This window comes from Colobus angolensis, unplaced genomic scaffold (assembly GCF_000951035.1).
Source record: "Colobus angolensis palliatus isolate OR3802 unplaced genomic scaffold, Cang.pa_1.0 Scaffold113, whole genome shotgun sequence".
In the NCBI taxonomy this organism is placed as follows: Eukaryota; Metazoa; Chordata; class Mammalia; order Primates; family Cercopithecidae; genus Colobus; species Colobus angolensis.
The window spans coordinates 1,704,921-1,726,739 of record NW_012112364.1 but is presented as its reverse complement, the minus strand read 5'-3'; the positions used below and the strand labels follow the sequence as shown (position 1 = coordinate 1,726,739).

The 21,819-nt window shown below is 42.4% G+C and overlaps 1 protein-coding gene across 1 annotated transcript in view; it reads left to right on the top strand.

The window, feature by feature from the left end:
- WASF3 (WAS protein family, member 3) overlaps positions 1 to 21,549 on the top strand; it is a 77,709-nt gene extending 56,160 nt beyond the window's left edge. Inside the window, exons 5-10 of the mRNA XM_011958509.1 lie at positions 500 to 653; positions 4,558 to 4,675; positions 9,224 to 9,399; positions 13,689 to 13,955; positions 15,240 to 15,607; positions 18,308 to 21,549. Of these exons, the coding sequence (XP_011813899.1) occupies positions 500 to 653; positions 4,558 to 4,675; positions 9,224 to 9,399; positions 13,689 to 13,955; positions 15,240 to 15,607; positions 18,308 to 18,465 (1,241 nt within the window). The 3' untranslated portion in view covers positions 18,466 to 21,549. The remainder of the gene's footprint in view (positions 1 to 499; positions 654 to 4,557; positions 4,676 to 9,223; positions 9,400 to 13,688; positions 13,956 to 15,239; positions 15,608 to 18,307) is intronic.
- The last annotated feature ends 270 nt before the right edge of the window (positions 21,550 to 21,819 follow it).

Sequence of the window (21,819 nt, the reverse complement as noted above, 5' to 3'; positions counted from 1 at the left end):
GGCCAGATGCATGTTGAAAAGCCTTGCCATCTTTCCTTAATGTTTGTTGCAGAAAACCTTAATGTGTTATTTCCATTTGTGTAATTTTTGCAGGAGTATTTCCCACATGCATTATATTTAAACTAATGTTGTTTGAACGGTGTTTTCCTTAGGGTATTGAAATCTGTGCATTTACATGCCTGTTACATTCATAGCTATATTCCTATGTGATTTCTGAGAAGTGCTATTTAAATAAAGAATGTTACTCTAATATTAGGTTCAGTGAAATAATTAGATTACTACAAAAAAAAAGATCATGATTTGACCTTATTTCATAGTGATAACTGTTATCTGTGAAAGGGAAGGAATGCACATGCTATTAAGCATGGTTTTAAATGGACAATAAAAATGTTATTTGGTTGTTCTAGGAGGTGTTTTTGATTGTGAGTCAAGTGGTACTTATTTCTAAACAGTTAAAAATATTTCTGTATAACCCAACTGGGGGATTTTCTCTAAATAGTCTCACTACAGGATATCAACATGAAAAAAGCTTTCAAAAGTTCCACAGTCCAAGACCAGCAGGTGGTTTCAAAGAACAGCATTCCTAATCCTGTTGCTGATATTTACAACCAGAGTGATAAGCCACCGCCTCTGAACATCCTGACACCCTACAGGTATAGCTTCATGCATGCCAGAACCTTTCCTAGAGATGAGGGGAGAGCTGGGCAGAGCTGGGAGCAAACTGATGCATTGTGTGGGAATGTCCTTGATGGCTCATCTGGGTTAAAATTCAGAATTGCTTCAAACTTTGAAAATAATAATTGCATTATATACAATGAAACTACTCATTGGTATGTAATTATTAAAGTTATAGTATTTCAGCATAGTGATACGTTTAACAGTAGAAACGTGAGCTCTGATTTTAGCTTTTAGATGTAGCTACCTTAAGTAGAAGTGAGTACGTTGCCTGACAGTATTGTGTGTGGTTATGTTTTTAGATTTGATGTCAATTTGAAAGGAACTACATAATTCATTTATAATGCAGCAAAATACGTGTCTCAGCACTGCAGAGACATTTGCTATTTAATTCAGAAAAAACATATTCTGTAGTGTTAGGGGTTTTGAAGAGTGAAAATATAGTCAACAAATCAACCTTCTGTTACTGGAAAATGGTAGGACACGTTATCAGGACCAGACTTCCAAGAAAAACAATGGAAAATAAATAGCGCAAAAAAATAATATGAAGAGACTAACTAAAAATGCTCTTTCTAAACACCCCTCCTGCCTTCTCCCAGCTCAGCACTTTCTTCCCATACCTGCTGTCGCCTCCTGTCCCATATCCGTCTTTCAAACACTGTCTCTCCGTCCCTCGTGGTGTGCCGTGTCCTCTCCCACCTCTGTGGCCTCCTGTGGAGCTCATCCTTTGGCCTCTGACAAGCACAGACTGTGGTGGCCAGTGATCCTCACAGCCCCAGGCCAGCTCTCTGGTGATTCTCCTGTGAGGGCCTTCCAGGGGCCTGCAAGTTCTCCACTTCCATTTCCTGCCCTCTCAGCAGGCCTGCCCTTAGGGACCCTTTGGCCCATCTCAGGGAGCACATAAAATTTTTCTTGGTCCGAATTCCTGTCCTTTCTCACTGTCCACAAGGAGATGTTTGGAGCTACCCTGTTGCAGCTGTGCTAGGAAAGTGCAGTTCAAACTACATCACTTTCTTTCTGCACAGACAAGGGAGGCTCTCAGAAAAACAGGCCACATGGAAGGTGATGGCGGAGGAGAAAGATGCCACGCCTTGTTATGGAAAAAGTAGACTTCTCTGGAGGTTTTAGCACGCTTATTTAAAAAGATTAAGGATATGTGTGAATATAACATTATAATCCTAACGTTTTAATTTATAGCTTTGCATTTATTCAGCGGGCGTTTTCCTGGGGCAGTTTCATGTTTACTTAGCACTGAAGCCTCAACACAGGATGACATGTAGGCTTGCTCCTGAAAACTTTCCGCCTGCTGTTACTAAGAAACCTCGCTGGAAATTCTGTTCCAAAGGAAAAAAATTGGATAACCCAGTGAACCACTTACATTGATTAATCTAGATCGTGATAAAATATTTGTAGTGAGTTACAGTTTTTAATTGCATGAAGACTGATTTGACTTTCGTGTGTGTGTGTCTGTGTGTGTGTGTGTATTCAGTCTTATGGAAAATAAAGCATATCTTTGTTTTTTCTTTTTTGAGATGGGGTCTTGTTCTGTCACCCAGGCTGGAGTGCAGTGTCACAATCTCAGCTCACTGCAACCTCCACCTCCCAGCTTCAAGTGATTCTCCTGCCTCAGCCTCCCAAGTAGCTGGGATTACAGGCATGTGCCACCAAGCCCGGCTAATTTTTGTATTTTTAGTAGAAATGGGGTTTCACCATGTTGGTCAGGCTGGTCTCAAACTACTGACCTCAGGTGATCCACCCGCCTAGGCCTCCCAAAGTGCTGGGATCACAGGCATAAGCCACTGCGTCCAGCCTAAGTGACCGAAAAATTAAGTATTTAGAAGCTATAGGAAACAACAGATGCTGGAGAGGATGTGGAGAAATAGGAACGCTTTTACACTGTTGGTGGGAGTGCAAATTAGTTCAACCATTGTGGAAGACAGTGTGGTGATTCCTCAGGGATCTAGAACTAGAAATACCATTTGACCCAGCGATCCCATTACTGGGTATATAACCAAAGTATTATAAAGCATTCTGCTATAAAGACACATGCACACTTATGTTTATTGCAGCACTATTCACAATAGGACATACTTGCAACCAACCCAAATGCCTATCAACGTTAGACTGGATAAAGAAAATGTGGCACATATACACCATGGAATACTATGCAGCCATAAAAGAGAATGAGGTCATGTCCTTTGCAGGGACATGGATGAAGGTGGAAACCATCATTCTCAGCAAACTAACACAGGAACAGAAAAACACCACATACTTATGTTCTTACTCATAAGTGGGAGTTGAACAGAGAGAACATAAGGGCACAGGGAGGGGAACATCACACACTGGACCTGTTGGGGGGTGGGGGCAAGGGGGAGGGACAGCATTAGGAGAAATAACTAATGTGGATGATGGGTTGATGGGTGCAGCAAACCACCATGGCACATGTATACCTGTGTAACAAAACCTGCATTTTCTACACATGTATCCCAGAACTTAAAGTGTAATAATAAAAAAGAACATATCTGTTTATATTCTTGTCAAGGTTAACATTTGCTTACTTAAGTGAGTTCCCGCCTTCATTAAGGTACTGGCTCCATTTTTAGAAAAAGAAATGCACATCTTATGCGTCTTAAATTTTGCAGCTTTTTCTAGACCTCTACCTATATTCAAGGCCTTGGTATCTTAGGGAAACAAATTATCTTTCTCACAATGATGTTATTAATGTAATATCTATCATGCAGGTTGCCTATCAATTAGGAAACTAGGAAAAGAAAGGAAGGACATTAATAGTCAAAGGTTAAGGTGTAGTGTGAGTTGCACTGGCTTTTCAGTGATTTTCAGACATAGCGACTAGATTAGCCCCATAGGCACCCAGGCTTTGGTATTTGATGGTAAGACACTTAACAGGAGATGGCATAGTGGGGGCTTTAATGACAGACCTTTGCTTTCTTCTGAACAATTAGCCTTCTTTGACTGTTTGGGCATCAACTCTCCTGTGCTCATTTAACTGATTTTGCTTCCCCTGTGTTCCTGGATGGCTCATTGAAATACTGATATGAAATAATATAAAATGTTCTGCCCCCTTTGAAGGTAGTCTTCAGAAGCATTACTAGAAGACAGTGTTTACTTTGTATCATGATGGTTTTGATCATGACTGTTGATTTACATGACAGCTTTGGACCTCTGCTAGCTGCATCATTGGTTTTATGATAAATGAGCTACTTATATGAAGACTTAAAATATTCTTCAGACCACAGTAATTGCCTGTGACAGTGCTTTAAAATGAAATGGCTACAGGTGAATAAAGCTTCTGTGTAGGTTACTTCCAGTTTGAAAATACATAGTTCGTCCCTGTTTTTCCTCACATTTATGCCCGTAAACATTTTGCTTCTTTCCTAATTGAACTTACAGATGTTGGGCAAACTTTATTGAGAAAAAGGGATAGAGTACTTACTAATTTTTAATCCTAACGATGTTGAAGCTCCAGTGTAGAAGTGAATGTGTACTTTCTAAGAATCCATCCATCTCTGTATATGGTCCCATGTTGGAATAAGCAAAAAATTTCCTGAAGTAATTGAGGTATTATAAATTGCTGAATATGAGCCATGTTGTGATTTTTTTTTTCTGAGCAATTTTCTATACTCGATTCTAAATTTGCAAGCATACTTTTAACCTACAACAGGTTATTCTACAACAGGTTGCTGTTTTATGTTTTCACATTTTTTCAAATAAGGAAACTTAAAGACTTAATATGTGTAGGATAGTTTAAGTGCCCCATGTAGACGTTATAATCCCATGAGTTCAAATCAAGTGAACATTAACCTGCATATAAAAGTCTCTAACAGTCTTTTCTTCCCTGACTTACAATACATTGATTTGTAGAGATGACAAGAAGGATGGGCTGAAGTTCTATACTGATCCTTCCTATTTCTTTGACCTCTGGAAAGAAAAAATGCTACAGGACACAGAAGACAAAAGGAAAGAGAAAAGACGTCAAAAGGTAAATACTTTCAGTATGGGAAATGTGCATATCAGTGTTTAAAAGGAGATTCTTGTTTAGAAATAGTAAATTATTTAAGCGGTTGAGATATTGGATATAGTGCTGACGTTTTTTTAGAGGTTGCATTTCTCACGAAAGATCCTGACAATTCAGCCTAACGCAGTAATACTATTTTTCAATAAATACTGATTTGTTCCCCAGCACTTGCTTTGCTTTAACAAAAGTAGTTCCTGAACTTAGTTTTGCTACCATGTTTTAGTAACTTCTCTCCTGCTTTCTCAAATTTTTGTAAAGCAGTCAGTATTCCAAATCATATACAATGATGTGCTTGTGTCTTTTTAACATTTTTAATTGTTAGGTTGCCTTCTAGCTGTGATTAAAATCTTGGTGAGATGTTCACATGGCATTGAGAGGCATATGTGGTTTGCACGTTCAGGGGATAGGATTTACTGAAAAGGAACTTCCCTTTAAGGGGTAGGGGTAGGAAGAGACTTGCAAGTCTGAAGGTTGAGAAATACCTGCATTGCAAGCAGTCATCAAAGGAGAAGCCCACTCGACTAAGGTAAAGGGATTTGTGAAAATTGTTCCTTTTGGACCCAGAAATTAGACTTAGGCCACTGAGAGGAATAATTCTCTAAGGACAAGTGTTTTTTTAATATTTTTATACGTCAGCTGTATTTAAAAATGACCATCCAGTTTGCTTGACAGATTAGAGCACTTTAGTTAGGAGAAATGCTTAGCATTTTGTGAGCTGATAGCCTTAGGGTTTTGAGGCACTGAGGGTGTTGGCCCAGTAGGAGTGACAGTTTGGTTTGGAGGAGAATCTGAAAATCAAAAACAGCATTTAACTGAGAACAGTTTGCAGACTGTGCTGTTGTAAGACACCATGACTGGTTCCGGGAAAGGGGGATGCAAAGGACTTGGTCGTCTTGTGCTCATGGCTTTGGGAGATTTAATTGGGATATATCTTGGAAAAGTTGCTAGGTTTTACAGAGCATTCAAGTGAAGAAAAAAGAAAGATTCCAATCTTTTGAGTGGAAAAGGAACAGATATTAAAAAGCATATTTGTCTTAATCCTCATGCTTTTTTCTAGTTACAGGGGAAAAATGCTGGGGCTTACCTGCCTTTAAAATGTGCCTGCTTTTTAAAAAAGGCCTTCTAGGTTTCTTTTCTCAATGGTGCTTTTGGCAAAACTGTTTAATTTTTTGTCACTCTTCTTGAAGGAGAAACAATTTTTATGTATGAATATTGTGTCTTTAAAATCACTTATTATATCCTGGGCTGTTTTGTCTCGTTCTACCTTCCTCAAACACATAAAATTCTGGTAAGAGTTTCTTTCATTCACTTATATAATGACTTGATGTTGAATGCCTTCTAAATGCTGGATAAACAGTGGCAGAGAAAAACAGGATTACCACCCTCATGGAGAGGACAGTATAATAAGGGACACAGGCCTTAAATAATCATGCAGCCTCGGAAATGCGGAAAGAGGGAGAGAAGTTTCAAAATGTTCATATAGGTCCGCTTCCTATGGAAATAGAAAATAAGGCAAGATATTCTTTATTCCCCAGGATTTCAGAAGCCCACATCACGTTCAGTTTGCAGTTGACAAATCTGAAGGAAAAATTAGTTTAGAAAATGTGAGGATTAAAAACCCCACATTTTTGAACTTTGTTTCCTTTAGTTTGATGCTTTAAAAACATTAAAAACCTCATTAGACAAGTATGAAGCTTTAAACATGTAATGACACTGTTGGTAAGTGCGGTGAAGGAAAAGTACAGAGCACTCTGAGTGAGATGACCTGTGGCGTGACTGTGTACACACAGTGAGGGGTCAAGGGAGACCTCTCTCAGGAGGTGTCATGCAGGCTGGGATCCACGGGAGGGGAGCAGAGGCTAGCTCAACAATGGGAGGGTGCCACGGGGAGGCTGGAGAGGTGGGAAGCAGATGAGGCGGCGTGCTTCCGAATTGAGGAGGCTTCTAAGTAGCAGTGCCTGAGATCATCCTGGGGGAGGAACTGGTTTGGCAGCTTCTAAGGATTTTAATGTAGGTCAGTGTAGCTAGAGCCTGGATTCATCACTGTTCATATTCTTTCATGTTTGGTTCGCGTGTGCTTGTGTGTCCTGTGTGCATGTTGATAGGTAGATTTGGAGACTGAACCATGGTGAAGAAAGTTGCAGATATCATAACACTTCATCCCTGAATTTGTCAGCATACATCTTTTGAAAAGTAAGGGAAATAGTTATTCATTATTTTTAATACGATGATTCTTAATCAGGATGCATATTGGAATCACATTGAAATCTCCCTCCCTCAGTCTCCCTCCCTCACTTTTTTCCTTTGGTTTTTCAAAGTACACACCCAATACATGCTGGTTGTAAAATGTTCAAATAGTACTCCCTTCCCTGAGAGTACGTAGCCACGGTTAACAGCTTGGTGTGCATCTTTTAAGACATTTTAGCAGTCATAAATGTATGCATAAACATTTTACAAAGTATTTGTGTATACATAGTTATACTACGTATGACTTACGCACACTGGCATTATTTAAAATGTACTTCATCCTTTTTAATAGTTGTGTAGTATTCTGAAGTATAAATGCTTTATAAATTACCCATTACTGTTGCTCTTACAATACTGAAGTGGTTATCCCTGTACTTAGGTGCAGATAATTCTTCAGGATAAATTTCTAGAAGTTGAATTGCTCTTATTGAAGAGAATGTGAATTTAAAATTTTGAAAGATAGAATTATATTGCCCCTAATCTTTAAAAGACTGAAGAACTAGTTTATGTTCTTATCAGGTCTTCTCCAGTCCTGGCTATTACTTTCTTTTTGATGAAAGATTGAATCTGTGTTACATCTTCTCATATGCTTATTAACCATTTCTGTATCATCTGTGAATTCCATGTTCACGTCCTCTGTGGATCCGTGACATCTTCTGTGAATTCCATGTTCACATCCTCTGTGGATCCGTGACATCTTCTGTGAATTCCATGTTCACATCCTCTGTGGATCCGTGACATCTTCTGTGAATTCCATGTTCACATCCTCTGTGGATCCATGACTAAAGTCTCCTGGATGCCTCTGAAGGCGGTCCAGTTTTCTGTCTTCACCACACCCTTGGACCACCTGCCGTTCTTTTACCCTGTACCCACTTAGTAGCTTTCTTACTTGCGTCCCTATCTTCCTTCCCTCTTTTAATCTGTTTTCCGCAACACAGAAAGATCTTCTCCAGTGCCTTCTCAGCACGTCAGCCTTCCCTTCTCGTTCTTTAATGGATTCCCATTGCTGTTGGGATAAAGGCCTCCAAGGTCTTCCTGCCTTTCAGATCTTGGGCCATTCACCGCAATGTACCATTTGCCTTCTTTTATTTCTCTGAGTGCAGTGCCATCCTCCTCCCCAGAGTCCTGGCACAGTCTGTCCTCTCCACTTGGCATGCACCTGACCCATACTCCTCTGCAGAATTGATGCCACTTTAAATACACTTTCAATACCCTCAGTCATTCCAGGATGCCTCCCTGACTTCCAGACTAGACACACACACACACACTTAAACATAAAAATATATTTGTAAAAATTAATACATTTACTTTTATAATACATTTATTCGTGTCCTTTTATGGACTGCAGGCTCCATAAGGGCAGATGCCGTGTGTGTGTGTGTGTGTGTGTGTGTTTGCCATTTGTGTCGTCAGTGCCTGGTGCAGTACCCCGGGCATAGCACTAGAAGTTCATGCTTGCTGCCTGGCTGTGGATTTGACCATTTAGCCAGCATGCATTGTGTATTCTGTATAAAAACAGTATGTTGAGATACCATAGGACAAGAGGGAAATGTGGGAAATAAAGACACATGATTCTCATCCTTAAAGATCATAAAATTTTATGAAGGAGGCAGGAAAAACTTACAGGCACACATAGAAATAACTTCTCACCTTTCAAGAAGCACCTGTGTAAAAACTAAGTATTTGTTGAATGAAACATTTTCTGGCCAAGTAGGGCTAGAGGAAGAATGACTCGTTTTATGGGCAGGTAAGTTTTTATCTTCCTTAGTTTTGTGTTAAACTATGTACAGGATTCACTTATTCCGTAATCTTTTAGAAATTGGGAACAGAATGTTTTGAATTATTTTCTTTGAAAGATAATTGTATGTTAAGAAGTCAGTCAACATTGTGTAGTGGCGGGAAATAATTTCTCTGTGTGGTATTTCCAGGTCGTTCACCTGTATAATATAGATCCGAAAGACCTTGTTTAGGTTTAAAACAAGTTACAAGCCTATTCAAGTGAAAGTTTTTTACTTTAATGAAAACAATGGTAAGCAACTCCTACGGTTGTAGCAGGGTAGCTTTTTGTTGATTCTGTTTTGTCGGTTCTGTTGGGTGAGAGGAGTACCTGCTGCTTTAGAGTTTCTGTAACATTAGGGTAATCGAAATGCGAATGTGTCTGGTCTGTTCATCAGGCATGGGTCTTGTGCGTTGTAACTGCATTTAACCAGCTGTTTTCCTTTCCCTTCTGTCTTGGCATGCTCTCTTTCCTTTCCTGGACATCAGGAGCAAAAGCGTATAGATGGCGCCACCCGTGAGGTGAAAAAGGTTAGAAAAGCCAGAAACAGGCGCCAGGAGTGGAGTATGATGGCGTATGACAAAGAGCTTAGACCCGACAACAGGTTGTCTCAGAGTGTGCACCACGGAGCGCCTTCCGAGGGATCCCTGTCCCCAGATACTAGGTGTGTGCGTGTCGCTGCTCCCTCAGCCCCGATGCTTGGGCCACTGGGTACTACCTGGTTTTATTTTCATTTGAAATGCACCCGTAGCTTCGGGGTTTATGTGGCCCGTGATGCCTTAAGATTTTCCTTAAAACTTACTTATCTGTATTTTGATTTCGAAATAATACTTGAAGACAGTGTTATTTTACATTGGGTTCTTTTGATTTTAGAAAACCTCTCTGACTTAAAATGTACTGTTGAGTTCATCTAGATGTAGTGTTTTAACACTGATTCTGAATTTGGGGTAACTGCTTATGACTTAAGTTTTTACTTTAATAATCATGTAATCCTTTCTCTTAGCATGGAGTGTTGAATTTCCTTTGTCACTTGGTATCTAAAAATGATCGGTAGGTGGTAAAGTGACTAAGGAGTGCCTTCATTGTTCCCTTTAGTAACCCTTTGAAAAAATGAACAAAAGAGAGATTTACTTCTTACTTGAGATAACTTATATATTCTAATTTCAAGAGAAGAATTCTGTTGGCGTTTCCTTTAAAATTTATTAGCAATTAAGTAAAAATATTTCTCGCAGGCGTGAATGATGTGGTCATTAACTCACACTTGTCACCAAAGGCATTCATTGAACAACAGGAAATGACTAGTCAATTTTAATGTTTGATTCAATTTTCTGTTTCTGCTTTTGTAAAGTTGTAGTCTTCCATTTGCATAAACCCTCATTGGCATTTAAAAATTTGAATAGAGAATTCTTACAATATGTGATCAAGAATGTTTCAAAACAGCAGCAACCTGGACTTTGGGTTCTATCTGTGTCCTTTTTCTCTTTTTCTGCCTTTGTAAAACTCAGCGTTTAGCACAAACTCTTAACATATTACATGCCTTCAGTGTTCCCACCCCAGAAGGTCTGTAAGTCATTGGGAGGATGTGAGGCAAGTTCTGGGTAATTTTTCTGTACAAACTGTTATTTGTTAAATATTAGAGAATTATTGGACCTTTAACCGAGTTTTAGCCTCGTTTGAATTTTAGTGTGAGTTTATTTCTATAGAAAGTAAGAATTGCAACATAGTTCTGCTGATAGTTCTTTGGGTGGGGAGGAATGTATGAACTTAATAGCTCCCATGATATCAATCTGCTTTTTTGTTTTTTCTAAATAATTTAGCTATGATTGTTTACTCATGCAAAACATATACTTTGTTTTTATCCTATATAGACTTTTCAAAAATAGATGCATATGGGAAAATGATGGATTTTTAAAAATCTCTCAGTTGAATGATATTCCTTCTAGCATCTAAGATTATTCCATGCTGGGTATAAAATGGATGGTTATTCAGATATAGTCTGCCTTTGTATTTATGTTGCTTATGTACGTCTGCATTTCTCTTAATTTTCAAACAGTAAATCTGGTTGTCAGTTTTATTTCTTCAGAATTCCTTTTGTTGTCTCCTACTATTTCCCATGGCTTCTCACTATTTGCATACCTTATTTACTATCAGAGGAATAGATTATAACTCATCATTGTATTTGGATTATAACCCTTAATTTAGAAATTTTTAATTTTTTTTACTACAATGTCAGTTTTTTATTAAAAGTAACACATGCTTCTTATATCTGGAAGTTACAGGAAGAAATTAAAATGAAATATGCTCTATAGTCTCACCATCCGAAGAAGCCGTTGTATGCATTTTAGTGGTCTTTAGTCTTTTTCTATATATGTATTTCTTTTTTCTTTTACAAAATTGGAGTCATGCCATATTTTCTTTCTTTTGACTTTTAAAAATTATATCCCATGTTTTAGGTGTTATTTAGAAACGTGATTTTTAATGGTTGTATCTGGTCATCTGAGTGCATCCAAGATACTGAGGGAAATTTGAATACCAGGTTTCGTGGTGTGTATATGCCACTATATAAGTAATATACTGTAACCCATCTGACATTTTTGCTCTCTCTCTAGATTGTTAGGAATGGCTTGTTCCTGAGCATGAATTTAAGATGAGCGCTGGGAAGTGCTTGCCTGCCGCATGACCAGCTCTCTGTCACTGCCACTCAGGGAGTCACACACCTCCATGCCCCATTGTCCTTATTTTTTCTCATGCAGTTTTGGGCCCTGGTGCAGATCTCTGACTCTGCCCGCCAAAAAACCTGTCTACCCAAAAAACCCTGGGGGATGTATTGGCCTCTTCACACTGAGGCTCTACTGCTGTGCCTGCTTCCTCCTGTGTGGTGTTGTCTCTGGCCCTCCCGGCCTCTTCCTCCTCCTCCCATGTCGGTGTCATCTCCGGCCCTTCTGGCCGTCCTCCCACCGTCTCCGGCCCTCCCAGTCCTCTTCCTCCCGTGTCAGTGTCGCCTCTGGCCCTCCCAGTCCTCTTTTCTGTAATAGGTGATCACTGACTATCATGAGGCCTCGGGATCTCCACTCCCTCCACCTTGGCCATGCGTCTGCAGCTGGTTTCTGCCTCCCCACTGGGAGTGGGGCTTATCTCTAGCAGCTGCCTGCTCCTCTGTCCTCCTCCTACCTGCTGGCGCATCCCTTTTCTATGGTCCCTCCCTCTTCAACTGACCAGTCCTCTCTTCCCCCAGCCCCTGTCTTCCTGATGGGCCCCCTTCATCAGGGTTCTACCCTGTAGAAATCTCTGGTTTCTACTTCAGATATTTATTGTGTCTTCCTTCACTTCTGCCTCCATCTGGTTACCCCCTTTTCCTTGCTTGCTTTCTACCTTGTGTTGCAAGGCCCCTTGACAGGGATAGCCCTCCCAGTTATGCCACAGTATGTTTTCCTGCCCTCATCTCATCAGAAGCTGTCCAGATTTGGCTAGAGGACTGTTTCCTTTAAAAGGTTGCACTGTAAGCCAGTGACTTGTAGTCAGGCGCAGAGTCAAGCATACATCATCAGTGTCTCCAAGGGATATAGGTATTTACGTTTTTAAAATATGCTAAATCTAAATACAGGTCAAGTCCTTCCTCCATTAAATACATTTTTAAGTCATTTACTAGCAGCTCACCTAGTTCAAAAGACATAATCTGAAGTGAACCATAATCCAGAATTCATACTGCAATTAGGGAAGAAAATAATGAGTAGTTATTAGTTGTTACACTTCACTGAAGGAAGGGAAAGGGAAAAGAAGCTGTCTCTTCTCATTTAGAAGGTTTTTCTCTGCTACACTGTGCCCCAGTTAAGCAAAGCTACGGACTGGAATCCGAAGGTGGAAATGCAGCGTGCATCTTCCCTGCTCCCTCAGCACCCCCGATGTGTGTTTGGTATTTCCTTCAGAGAGAGAAACACAAGCTGAATCCTAACAGAAACCAGCAAGTAAATGTGAGAAAAGTCAGAACAAGAAAAGAAGAGTGGGAGAGAAGGAAAATGGGCATTGAGTTTATGAGTGACACAAGGAAACTGGAGCAGGCAGGGAGCACCACAGAGGACAGAGTGCCCGGCGGGTTTGTTGTTTTGCTTTCTTTGGGTTCCCAGACTCAGGCTGCCCCTGCTTCCGCCGCCATGAGAGGATGTGCAGCCCCTCCCGGCCACATGTCCCCTAACCTGAGCCAGGAGCGTGTGACTGTCTTACTAACGCCCACGGCGCTGCTAGGCTGCCACACTTGGGTCCTTCCTCTCCTCCTGAGGGCTTAGCCAGAGTCCCATCCCTGCACCCCATGCCTCGCTCAGCTCTGCTCCACTAATCCAAGATCCCATTCCTTTCGGAGTTTCACACCCAGCGTATGTGCAAAGAAAATTACAGAAAGAAGGCCTTTCCATAGTGCACCGCATTGCTTTCTTCTCTTTTCGTTACATACACTTCTTCTGTTTCAGAAAAATGTGATTCACTATACTGTATTCTCGATTTCTTTTCCTGTTCTTACTGTTAATATTTATCCAGTTCACCTGCCATTTTATATTTTCTAATGATATGCTGTCAGTTTCATTGCCATCAAAATCTTCTGCCTTATATCCTGTTTCTAAACGGAATGGTTTCTCTCGTAGCCTTCTTTCTTAGAGAAAACGTATGCTGAAATCCTGTGAAAAGGAGGCTCTGCTGTTGCCTGCTTGCCGGTCTGTGTGAATTATTCACTTCAAAGCTGTGAATCTGAATCCATGTAACACTGGGGCTTGCTGCTGACTTATAATCATTATGTTGTTGCTTGGAATCTCTCACGGGGCTAGACCTAGTTGATAGTAAAGCAAATTAATGTCTGATTTTTGTGTATTAGCAATGTTATTATTCAAATACATCCATATGCCTGTTAGCCGACAATTTTTAACTTAATTTAAATTTCCCCCACCTCTTGTTTTCAAATGCCAGGTCACATGCGTCGGACGTTACGGATTACTCTTACCCGGCTACTCCCAACCATTCTCTGCACCCCCAGCCGGTGACCCCTTCCTATGCAGCTGGTGACACGCCACCACATGGGCCTGCAAGCCAGGCTGCGGAGCATGAATACCGGCCCCCATCTGCCTCGGCGAGGCACATGGCCCTCAACAGACCTCAGCAGCCGCCGCCCCCGCCTCCCCCTCAGGCCCCAGAGGGGTCCCAGGCCTCTGCACCGATGGCTCCAGCAGACTACGGGTAACTCAGCGTGGCTTGTACCCTAATCCCTGCTGGCCTTGCATTTGAATCTTGCCGTATGTGGTAGGAGAATTTTAACTGTTATTTTAGAGGCCAGGATAGAGTCAAGGATGACTGGATGTAGATACTAGCAGTTCTAACATTCTGTGTGAAATAAAGCAGGTGCAGTGTAAGCTCAGACTTACAGCTGAGTCTCAAGCCACGCTGTGCACGCGTGCGTGTTCCCTCCCACACACTCTGGGTGTTTGAATGACTCTCTAAGCCAAGGTGTTGATAAAGGGTATTAAGTGCTGATTTTGTGAACCCGTCCCCAACCCTCAAGTTTCTGGATGCATCCTGGGTGGACCACAGAGAATTGTTCTCACAGATGAGAAGACCACACCGTGCAGCTCCTGTGCCTCACTTCTCAGGCTTGACCAAAATCTCCTTTCATGACCTCTGACCACCCAGACATCATTCTGCCCCAGGCCCTCCTGTTTCCTGACAAGTAGAATTCAGAGACCTTCATGTTCAGGCCTTTATCAATTTAGGCACTCACCTCTCTTTCTTTGGCTTTGCCCTAGTCCTTGAAGACTTCATTCCTCAGAGTTGGTGCCCAGGAAAGTTACTGTGTGTTGGTGTCCACTGCTAACATGTGTCTGCGCACCCCTGTCCGAATGACGGTCCTGCTCTCAGAAGTGCCCTCCCTGGCCACGCATGCCAAGTCAGGTCCCCAGAGTGGCCTGGGGCTGTGTCAGGCCAGGGGAGGGCCCATGGTCCAGTTAGTTTGGAAGACTCTTGGCTGAATAGAATTCAGCAGATTTCTTGGCTGTGTGACTTTTCGAAACTTTTGATACATACCTGGGCACTGCAGGCATGGGGCATTTCCACGGGGGTGGGCTAGAGAATGTAGAAAGCTCCCAATCTGGTTGACCTTAGGACTCTTCAAAGACAAGTTTGTGAGCTACCGCCTTGAGATCCCAGTGTGAAGGCTTCACTGCGCTGCCGCCCTGGCCTCTGCAGTCAGGTGCTTGGTTCTGCCTTTCTTCAGGAAGTGCTGCACTTTTTGAGTGGTCCTCCTTTTGAAGTACATTTCAGTAGCAGGTCTTGACTTCTGTCATAATGAATAATGTCAAACTGTGACGATAACTGACCCAAGGTGTGCATGTTCGCATCCTGCCATGATTGAAGTTCAGGTGACAATACGTGTTGTGTCTGGGGATGGCTCTGTTAGGCGTCTAAGAGCTCACAGGACGCGACCCTCTCTTGTTCCCTTGGTGACTGTGTGCCTCGTATCTCTCTCAGGATGCTCCCAGCGCAGATAATTGAGTATTACAACCCATCAGGACCACCTCCTCCGCCACCTCCTCCTGTGATTCCCTCAGCACAAACTGCCTTCGTCAGCCCTCTCCAGATGCCCATGCAGCCCCCGTTCCCCGCATCAGCCGGCTCCACGCACGCGGCTCCTCCTCACCCACCCTCCACGGGGCTCCTGGTCACAGCCCCGCCACCCCCGGGCCCGCCACCTCCCCCGCCAGGCCCTCCTGGCCCCGGGTCTTCTCTGTCATCCTCCCCAATGCATGGCCCCCCAGTAGCTGAGGCGAAGCGGCAAGAGCCAGCACAGCCACCAATCAGTGATGCTCGAAGCGACCTCCTCGCTGCTATTCGAATGGGTAAGTGGAGCCCCCAGACACACAGCCTGCCTTTCAGCAAGAAGTTTCCTCGTGTCTCCAGCCAGCTACAGCCTCCTTGTCTTCAAATGACTACTCACTGTGTTTTTTAAAACAGAGTTAAAGCGGTCTTACTTGATATTGTTGTTTTGTTTTGTTTTGTTTTGTGTTTTTGAATAGTAGATGTGTATTTGTCCACTGTAAGATAAACAAATTGTGATGAAGAATTGAGAAATGGCCAGGTGCAGTGGGCTCATGCCTGTAATCCCAGCACTTTGGGAGGCCAAGGCAGGCAGGTTGGTTGAGCTCAGGAGTTTGAGAGCAGCCTGGACAATATGGCAAAAACCTGTGCCTACAAAAAATTCGAAAAACATTAGCTGGGCATGTTGGCCTGCGCCTGTAGTCCCAGCTACTCAGGAGGCTGAGGTGGGAGGGTTGCTTGAGTGTGGGAGGTCAAGGCTTCAGTGAGCTGTGGTCACGCCCCTGCACTCCAGCCTGGGCAACAGAGCGAGACCCGTCTCAAAAAAAAAAGATTGAAATTAGGAAGTCTTTACTTACCTAGAAACCAGAAACCCAATAACTGAAGTGATCAATTAATTACTTGGATCTCTGCATTCTACTCTAAGGGGAAAAGTATAAATGAAAGAAAGTGAGCTCATATTAACGATTTCCTTAAAAAGAAGAGTTTGTCCTGGACTGGTCATATTTGCCTGATGTCCTAAGCCAGTGGTTTTTCAGCATCTGTAATATTGAACAGCATAACCCTTTTGTCAGATGAGAGTCCCGCACTGACCCCCTGACCACGAAACACATGGAGACAGAGCATCTCGGGTGGACTGGGGTGGAGAGTCTGCCTTCGCCTGTCTTGGGCTGCCCAGAGAGCCCCTGGCAACCTCTAGTCCACACCATAAATTCTTAGCCAGGTCCCAACCCAGTTTGGTCGAGGGTCACGGACATGTTATGGGAATATCCAAGAGCTTCTCGCCTGTGAGGAGCCTCACAGACTTGGTCACAGTTTAGTCATCTCATCTGGAAGTGACTGAGCAAGGAGCCTGGCTGCAGCCCGCCAGCTCAGCGGCAGGGATGGCCTTCAGAGGAGCTGTGACGCTGCGGCCTCTGCGTTTTTCTTGTGTGCCCAGGAACCAGGCCCGCAGTGGGGCCCCCGCATTCCTCTAGAGACACCAGGGTCCTCTATATACCTGGACATCATTGACACACTTTTATTTTGTCAAGATAAAAAAATTCCTAGGGGTATATTAGCTCATGAATATCAACTTTGGGGTCATTGTAGGACAGTGTTGGATTTGCCTTTTTTTTTTTTTTTAACACCTCATAAGCCCTGTCTACCAAGAGTGGATACATCACCTGTATCTGACCTTGAGGAGACACCTGATACGCCCACACGGAGAGACATTCTGCAGACCAGCTCCCTGTATTCTTCCAAAACGAGAAGGTTATAAAACACAACGACTGTGAAGAACTGTCCGGATTAAAGGCCATGAACAAAACTTGACACCACTTTCACAGATAATTTCCACTAGATTCTGAACCAGGGGATGAGCTTTTCCATTTGCAATTAGATTGGGTCTTTTTGCAAAATTTGAATAATATTTGTAGGATAGATGGTAGTATTGTATCCAAACTAATTTTGTGATTTTGATTTTTTGGGCGGGCAAGGGTTGGTAACACATGAACATTTTAGGGGTAAAGGGACATTCTATGCCGTTCACTCTCAAATGGTCCAGAGAAAAGTGTCTGTGTCTTTCTGTGTAAAGATGATAGGGGAAGATTGGGAAATAAATGTGGTCAGATGTTAGCATTTGCGGAATCCAAGTATATGGGAATGTTTTTCTGCTGGTCTCATAGCTGTTCTGTAAATCTGAAATTATTTCAAAACAGTTAAAAAATGAATGGATACCAGCTTGGGCAACATTGCAAGACTCTATCTCTACAAAAAAGAAAATACAAAATTTAGCTGTGCATGGGGGCGTGCGCCTGTGGTTCCAGCTGCTCAGGAGGCTGAGGTGGGAGGATTGCTTGAGCCCAGGAGGTCGAGGCTGCAGTGAGCCGTGATCGTAACACTGCACTCCAGCCTGGGTCACAGAATGGGACCCTGTCTCAAAAAAAATAAAAAAAAAGGAGTAAACATTAAATCATCAAATATCTTACTTCGTTACTAAGCTAGAAAGTAGATGATGGTATTTTATGTTCATTTCCACAGTAATTGTTGAAATAAAGGTTTCTCAGTTACTTCTCAGGTTAGCTGAGAGTGAGTCGCGTAGAGTGCTGCCTGGTAGATGTCCTGTGAGGATAGAAATGTTCCAGCCGGCAGCGTCCCAGAGTAGCCACTAGCCACATGGCAGTTCATGCTTAGAAGGTATATGTGGCTAGTGGCTGCTGTCTGGGATGGTGCAGCTCCAGAATTTTCTCTAATGGTGTTCATATACACTGAAATTATGAATTTTTAATATTTTAGCACATATTTTGTTACAAAAAACTTTGTTACAAAAAATCTTCTCACTTTGAATGTGTTTGTTTTTGCTCATGAAACTTTTAATATTCCCTGAGCTTTTCTCCCCTCAAATTTCCAAAACTTTCTATCCTTAGTAGGAAAAAAAAAGTCCAGTAGACATATTTGTTTGTTTATCTTTAATTTGGAGCTGGCAAAAGGATGTGATTCTGAACCACGGGTTGTGTCTGCAGGAATTCAGCTGAAAAAGGTGCAGGAGCAGCGGGAGCAGGAGGCCAAGCGGGAGCCCGTGGGGAACGACGTGGCCACCATCCTGTCCCGGCGCATCGCCGTGGAGTACAGCGACTCTGACGACGACTCGGAGTTCGACGAGAACGACTGGTCCGACTGAGCCGAGGCCGGCGCCGAGGCCGCGCGCGGGGCGTGTTGAAGAGTTTAAGTGGTCTCTACACCCAAATAGTGGTATTCTAATCCCGTAGCATAGCACCTTTTGTATAAATAATGTGATACTGCTTCTGCACATCCAAAAATTCTGGGTCTTTTCAGTATTTACTGTGTAATACTTAAGTGCCACTGAACATAGCAGATTGTGCCACACATGGGGAAATAGGCTGTCACTATCGCATTGTCCTGAAAACAGCATCTGCTTTCCTCTTGACCGTGGGAGTATTTCGTGCAGTTTGCGTTTACTCTTACTGGTCAGTATAACCCTGCAGACTTGCTGTGTGTGTGTAAAGCTGCCTGGTGTTAGGTCTCTGCGAGGCTAATGACTATGTCAGAGGGATGTCTTCCAACCAGGAAGTGATACTGTTTCACTGCTTTGGGTTTTCCTCTTCTTTTTATAAAGGATGTGTTTCTGAAGAAGTTGGTTTTAGAGGGAAAGGTTCAACAAATAGGGAGAATCCAAGGTTTCTGCTTTCAGTTTCTTGGCTTGGTAGCCTCTAAGTGAATCTGAATGCTCTGCTGAATAATTTCATTGCCTCTGCTCATGCCTGTCACATATGAAATTGGAAGGGCCCTTTTCAGGCTGGGTTCCCTGTGGGCATTTGCTTAGTAAATGCCTGTTGATGGTTTTGCAAGAGAGTTGAGCAGCTCAACAGTAATGAAAGTGAAGAACAGAGTCCTTTTTCCTTCCTGGGGCCATTGGGGATGACACTCAAGATACTTGCCAGCCTCTCCAGTGTGGGCACCAGCTGGCCAGAACAGATGCGAGCAGTCCATGACTCTGGGAGCTACACTGCTGAGCTGGGCAGAGCTGCGGCACAGGGCCCGGGCTGCAAAGGAGCCCTGCTCCTTTAATTTCCTGACAGCTATATCCTGAGTGAGCTGCAGGAGTTCTGAGCTCCTCAGCGAGCAACAGACAGCGCTTTGGATGGCACCTTTCGCCACTTGGTCGGAATTTTAAAAGCTTAGGTTTAGGTGAAAGTAGATACTGACAGCTTTCACCTTTCACAGTGCTGGAGCCAGATTAGGGATCACTCCCGTGAGGAGGGCCTTCACCCTGTCCTAGAAGCACACAGTTCTCCTCTCTCCTGTTGTTGGCACATTAAATGATAAAAAGCACCTCCTGAGATTCCCTCGATCAGCCTTGCTGCTGTAGCACACACAGCGCCACGCCCTCACCTCCGCCCTTCTGGCTGTTCCCACGTGGCAATACCAGGGACCCACGGGGAAACTCAAGAATGAGAGCTTCTGTATTTTGTAACTCTGGATGAAAGATAACTGTTTGTGTTGAATAAACAGGTGCTCCAGGCTTTGATTATAGATGCGACTTCAAAAATATGCTAAGACCCTTGACTTACTAAGGACTTTAACCTACTTAACAGTATTCCATATGCATTGTGGTTAGTTACTTAGTTATGATGGGAAGGGAAGAATCTGGAGCTAAAAGCAGAGCTGTTTGAGGTGACGATAGGAATGTCACCAGGATGGTGACGGGGGTTTTAGTGAATGCATCTGAGCAAGTCAGCCAGCCCCGAAATCCCCTTGGCGTGTGTGTCTCGCGTGGATACCTGTTGAGCTTGCGGGCAGTGACTGCACAGAGCCTGTCCATTGGGTTCAGTCATGTAGATCTGAAGCCCTGAAAAGCCTCATGTCTGCATCCCCTTTCCAAGGCTGCTTCCCTGGCGTGTCTTCTCTCCTCTGTCCCAGGCGCTGGGAGCGGCCTCTTCAGCGTCTTTTCCTAGAGCTGGTCACCACTAGGCTGTCACTGTAAATTCCTTGAGTATAGGTAACAGTTATTAATGAACTTCTCAGTTTCTAAGTTCTCTCTCTCTTTTTTTTTTTTTTTTTTTTGTTGTTGTTAAAAAGGGCCTACTACACTGGCATTATTCTTAGGACTTCTGTGGCTTTCAAAGTCTGACTTACTTGGCTTTCTTGTTCCTTTTGTATTAGGAGTTCCTCGTGTGGGTCTGGAACTCCCATTTGGTAAATGCTTCTTTGTTTTTTATGGCCCTTCTGTTCTCAGGATGGAGAGAACACAGAAGCTACTATCCATGTCAGGATTTATTCTATTTATATCTTATTACAATGAAATTAGTGGCACTTTATTCATAAATATTCATGAGCCTGTTAATTATTAGTTGTCTTCCTGTAGTTGAATCAACAAGTTATTTTCAACTCAGTTTTATGACTTGTGAAAAAGCTTTTGCCCTGTTGTGTACCATAACCTTTAAAAGAATGGAAAATGACTGAAATCCAATTTAGATTATTTTTAGAGTATTTTTCCAGCAAATTCAACTTACTGTGAAATTTAAATCCAGATCTTTTCTAACATGGTATTACATGAAAAGAATAAAGAGAAGATTTGAATTTTCAGTTTCATTTTCAAAAACTATTTACCAAAACAAATGGAGAAGAAACATTCAAAAGCACATTTCATTTCTACAAACTTCATGTTATAAAGTACAGTTATAAATTGTAAGGTAATTTTAAATTGTCTCTTGTATTATTTCTCCATGTTTGTTTTAGTTTAATGTCTCCTAAGCTTTTTTCTCATAGCGTAGCCCTGGGGAAGGGATGGGAAGGTTGCCCAGTCCCTGACGGCTGTGCGTGTAGGAGGCGGCGGAGTTCGCACTGTCAGCCCCAGACCGTGCGCTCGGCTACACTGAGGTTTGTGTTTACTAAGGATATTACTCAAAAGTTCACGTTTTCACCTCAGTCAATTTTTAGAACATCAAAATGTTTTCTGAGCACCAAGTGGCTAGGTTGTAAAAGTTTTGTAATAATTTGCAATTAAAATAACATGATACATTTTAATCCATTAAAGACTAGTGGGAATGTATCAACCAGAGCAGCAAGTAATTTTTGTTTTGTAAATCATAGTATCTGTCATCTTGCAGTATTACCAATGCTGTTGTAAATTGAATTTAAAGTGGTATTATAAAAAACTGTTAAGCAATTTTTATCTGTTTGTATATCTTACTATAGATTATGTACAAGTAACATCTAAATAAAATTACACTTTTAACCCTAAGAGGTTTTGCTTATTAATAACAGTGTTGTATGCTTGGCTTTTTTGGAAGAGAACTTGGTGTTAAATGGTTTTTTGTTTGTTTTTGCTTTTGTTTAGCATTTTCCTTATTAGACAACAGAAGACACTGCTTTGGTTTCCATTTCTACATAATTTTTGTGTCACCAGGAGTTCAGATTGAATTCCTGAATGACTCGGGGCAGCATTAGTCTGGTTAGAAGGAAAGCCATGCTGGGGGTAGGGAGCACCTGTTGAGAGGATAGAGCCTGGGGC